The sequence below is a fragment of the Buceros rhinoceros genome, unplaced genomic scaffold (assembly GCF_000710305.1).
Source record: "Buceros rhinoceros silvestris isolate BGI_N320 unplaced genomic scaffold, ASM71030v1 scaffold2882, whole genome shotgun sequence".
NCBI classification, from domain to species: domain Eukaryota; kingdom Metazoa; phylum Chordata; class Aves; order Bucerotiformes; family Bucerotidae; genus Buceros; species Buceros rhinoceros.
In genome coordinates this window covers 24,087-29,104 of record NW_010400466.1, presented here as the reverse complement: position 1 = coordinate 29,104, position 5,018 = coordinate 24,087, and the positions used below count along the sequence as shown (strand labels likewise).

At 38.7% G+C, this 5,018-nt stretch overlaps 1 protein-coding gene across 4 annotated transcripts in view; it reads right to left on the bottom strand.

The window, feature by feature from the left end:
• Positions 1-5,018, bottom strand: part of CREB1 (cAMP responsive element binding protein 1) — a 16,442-nt gene that overhangs the window by 4,999 nt on the left and 6,425 nt on the right. For 2 of the 4 annotated variants that reach the window (XM_010131852.1, XM_010131851.1), the window contains exons 4-5: positions 2,765-2,907; positions 1,195-1,377 (exon numbers count right to left, since the gene is read on the bottom strand). In XM_010131852.1, the coding sequence (XP_010130154.1) occupies positions 1,195-1,377; positions 2,765-2,907 (326 nt within the window). Of the gene's footprint in view, positions 1-1,194; positions 1,378-1,717; positions 1,743-2,764; positions 2,908-5,018 lie in introns of all 4 variants that reach the window. The other 2 variants (XM_010131853.1, XM_010131854.1) reach the window with 2 other exon arrangements.

The window sequence follows — 5,018 nt, the reverse complement described above, 5'->3', positions numbered from 1 at the left end:
ATTCCTGATGAAGAAATCTTCATTGTGCTTGATAATTTGACTTGTCTTGCTGTATTCCTGTGCTTCTTTCTCCCTTATTTCTTTTAACTTCTCTGGTTTTTGGGCAGTTTCAGGGAGATGAAGGATGCCAAACAGTATTTCTAGCTATGCTCCAAATATCTGTCTGCAAAAGAAGAAACTGCATGTCTAAGTATTCAGCTCAGAAGAAAAGGTGCAGAAATGTAGCATGTACTCCAACAAGAGCGAGACTGCAAACTAGGTACTCAACTTCACTAATGCTCTAGAATGAACAAGGTCTTGGGTTTCTTTTGTTTGCTTGCTGTAATCTAGGAGTGAGTTATATTTGTCTGAGCTCGTGAAAAAAATATGATACCACCTGAAGAAATCACACGTCCTTAAAGAACGCAAAAAACAGATCAATGCAACCATAGTATTTTTCTTGGCTCTGTATTCTCACTGATGCCTCCACCAGCTAACTTTCAAATCACTTGCTTTACAATCATACAAGCAGGGGTACACTTTTTTTGTTAGTTCTAATAAACAATTTTTAATAAACCAGAACATATATTTTAATACAATAAAACCCCCCAACTTATTCTAAGTTGAAGTAGCCCTGCTTGCTCTAAGTGCAGGCTAGACCAAATGACCTCTTAAGGCACTTTCCTAAATTATTCTGTGATTCTAAGACTCAATGATTAAGTACTTGGTGACTAGTTACAAAGCCACAATAGGAAGAAATTAGGAGTTGTAATTGGAAAGAGGAAAAAATTACCAATAAAGTGTCCCTATAGAAAGAATCAAACAACCTTCTTTCCTAACGTTAATGCTTCACTTTAAACATCAACTATTGTTGCAGGTGACTTTCTGGGAGAACGCAGAACTCTGAAGTGGTATCAGTTGTTGCAGAAATATGTGTGGACAAAATACAGAAAATACAACACGGAAATAAAAAAATAAATATATATTTTTTAAGAAGTAAACCCAAAATATCCATAATTCTATCAATCTGAAGGGAAAGGAACCAATAAAATGAGACAAATAGCTTTGCCCAGAATTTCCTTTAATAACTTCGGAGACTTATCTGTGCCAAAGCTATTAATTCTGTTTCCTGACACCTTTGAGAGAGTTAGGTTGGCAACTTTTATCTGCATGGAGAAAATGTTACACAGAATGCCTGTCTGTGAAGTTTCTGACCTTGTACAACAACTTGGTTGCTGGGTACAAGTATCTGTTGTCCATCTGTGGTCTGTGCATATTGTAAAATGGTGGTGCCAGGTTGGGTTGCAGCTGCATTGGTCATAGTCAACGTCTGGAGACCTTGTACTCCATCTGTGCCATTGTTAGACAACTGTATTGCTCCTCCTTGGGTAATAGCAACTGAAGAAAAAAAATGACACAGCATTTAAGACACTAATTTACTTATTAACTTACAGTATTAAACCTAGATATGGAAGAATACTAATCTGAGTTTATTCCCCCAAATCAGACATATGGCTTTAATGTACATTAAAGAAATCATGCTTTGAAAGTAAGTTTTCAATTTTCTGTGACCCATATTTGGGGGCAGGGGGTGGGTTTTAAACAGCATTACACAGAGGAGCTACAATCCTCTCCCAGGGAATACTTTTTATTTTGTTAGGGTTTTCTTCTTGATTGGTTTAGGTCTTTTCCTCAGTCCTTTTTTTCCGTCTCATCCGAAATTCCTCTCCTCTTCCATGCTTTATGCCCTTCAGTCTCCTCTGCTGCTATTGCTATCCATCTTGTGTTTCACTTTCTTCTTGCTTTGGCATTTTTTTCCCTTCTGCTTGTATCCCGCTTCTCTACAACTTCCTCAGCACTCAGTGTTGTCATTCATAAAGGTCCAATTTCACACTTTTTTTCCCCCTTCAAACAATCATACTTCTCTGGGGTTTTTTCCTTTCTTTCCCTCAATCCTGTCTTGCAGGTGTACTAAGACATCACCCCTCGTTTGTGATTCCACAGCATTTCACTGTGTTCCTATATACAGACATACCAAAATCTCAAGTATCTCCACAAGCAGTTATTTTACAGTTATGGCAGGAAAGCAGAGTTAAACCACATCAATTTCAATAGAAGTAAGTAGGATATTATGCAAAGTGGCTAAGAAGTAAAGAGAGATACAGAATTTTAAAGAAATTTTAAAAGAAAGATTAAAGTAAGTAGTTTTTTCTCCCTTTTTTATATTTAATAGTTTGTGTGTGAGTCAGTATGTGAATACTGACTTTACTACTGTTTCCTCAATCCTTTAAGTCAAAGCACTGTATCTAAAAAAATCTAATGAATAAAGAAACCACAGAAACGTGTATCTATTACATATTTTAAGTAAGGTTGCTGAAGTTCTTATTTTTTCACGGCTTTCTAAAAATGTAATTGCAGACTGTAATGTTTTTTCTATTAGTGAGGTTAAAATTTTGTGAACCAATATTAATCTGCCAGGAAAAAAAGAAATTTCTGAATTACCTCATCTGGTTCCTGAAGTGAGAAAGATAGCACTGTGGTTAGTTCATATTTTGCCTCAGGATGCATTAGATGCACTAACTGGCAAGCAGTCCCAGAATGTTAACTGAACCTTTCAAATACTTAGAACAGGAATGTGTTTAAAAGGCATGGTTATCAAATGGTCAAATTAAAACGATCTTATTTTCACCTCCTGCTTTGTCCCAGTCCGAACAGTTAAAGAAATAATAGTTCTTCATCTTCTTACCCCACTTACTAGCACCACTAAGAAATTCAGACTACATACTGTACTGCCCACTGCTGGTTTGGTAAATGGGAGTTGGCACCGTAACAGTGGCGATGGCAGGTGCTGCTGTTTCCTCTTCAGACTTTTCTTCTTCGATCCTTGGCACTCCTGGGGCGTCTGAGGACAAGTCATTCAAAATTTTTCTGGCAAAGACAGTGTGTTGTAGAGATTTTAATAAAAAAAAAAAAAAAAAGAAGTCTATGTGATACATAATGCTGGAGAAAACTGAAAAATGCAGTAAGCCAGCAAGGAAAATATGGGTGCAGAATGAAAAACCCACTCTTCAAGCTCTTATTGAAGCGGATTGTTCAAAATGCCATGCACCGATGGGCAAGGGAGCCAGCACAGAACAGCTGTGCTTATCAACGTAAGACACAGGGCTTCTCGACTGGTTCTTCTCAAGATCCAGCTATCACACAACCTTCCCTTTTTCTTAAAAAACATGCTTCTCTCTCATCCATTTTTACTTGTTCCCTGCTTTCAGCCACATAAAGATGTGAAGAAAGCAAAAGTACATAGAAACCTGTCTCCTCACTTACATTAGGGGAACTGCTCTATTTCAGAGACCAAAAGACCTCAACCAGAGAGCTAAGCCTAAGGAAATTAGCATAAATGCTTGTAAAGAGCAACCAGTTTATAATGTCACACCTGCCTGGGAGATAAGACGGAGTGTTTTGAGTGAAGTCACATGGTTACATTTACTGGTGCCCTGCCTGAGAAAGCTGTGAGATTAGCATGGGTCAAAGAAAGAACAGCTCATTTCATTATTTACACAGGTTAATTATCCAAAGTCAGAACTGCTAAAACATCACTGCTACAGGTCCCACTCAACACGTCTGTAAGACTGACCATAGCAGTTACTGCAATCTGCATCATTTAGACCAACATTGTCCCTCAAGACTGTCAAGCCCTTTTCACTGCTGGCGCACTCTACTATGTCACTGCAAAACACTACTTAGGTAAAGGGCAACTGTTTTTTAATTCTCCTCTCATGTTTTCCTGTGGACTGTTAAGCAAACACAGCTGCAGACCCCAAGCTCCAAGACAACACTCATTTCTTAAATAAGGCTCCTACAGCTTTGGGAGCCAGAACATCTGTATGGAGCTATTTGGGAAGAGCAGTCGTTCTGCTAAGCAACTTGACAAACAGAGCTGCGCTGTTGCTGTTTTGACTCTGCTCATCCAAGAACCCCAGCACTGCACAGGCACTTCATCACTGTGCCAAGCACCACTTGGACAAAAAAAAAAAAAAAACCTCATCCAGAAAGTTTGCAATCTAGGTGTTAGACCAGAAAAACTAGTGGACGGAACAGATTAAAAAATACGGAGAGAGCAGGGAGGATGAGGAACCAAACTCAAGAAGCTCAAAATAGAAAAGAAACTACAGCTCGCCACTTTTTAAGCTCATGTCAGATATGATCTGGTGGTTAAAACCTTCCTTTGCCATCATAAAGATGCATTTGAGAGAAGGTAAGATGGCAGCTTTACAAATATAGGAGTTACAAACTCACATGGGGAACACACAGTGTACTTCAGTAGCAGGATCAAAGTAGAGTTTCTGAGAAAAAGGTATAGCTTTCAATTCTGCAAACCTATCTTCACCTATCTTGTCTCTGGGACCAATTTCAGCAACTTGAATAATGCCAACCGGGAACTCATTGAACGCAGCAGCGGTCCAGCTCAGCCTTCCTGACATGACCCCTATGCTGGCCCATAGCTGAGCTGTGTATACAAGTTTTACAATAACAGAGTTTTGCTGAGTCACCAGGATCTGGTTTGAGGACAGAGGCTGTGGTATGGCACCAGTGCGTGCAAAGAAGTCCATCTCAGTGAGAAGTAGGCAGTTTTGCCGCTTGTTTACTTAGCTCTGTTGTCTCATGACACACAGCCATTTTATAAAAGCCATATAGAAAAAGCATGTGTTACCCTGCAGAAACAGACTGCAAGGAAATCTGTGGCAGCTTTGAAATTAGTAACACTAATAAAAATATTACATATAAAAATAGTAATTACATATAAAAATAGTAACACAAATAAAAATATTTTCCCAGATCTGTTATAGCTAGGATCTTTGGCAATAATTTTCACTACCTGCAGCAGAACAGTCTTGAAGGCTGCTGGAAAAGATAGAAAATAATCTGCAAATCGTAGAAAAAGCTAAATGGCTGAGACATGCTCAGGCCTAGAGTCTCGCCTATATTTCTAAGGCTATGCTAATAAAGCAAAAAGCAGCAGGGATCCACAGGTCAACTAA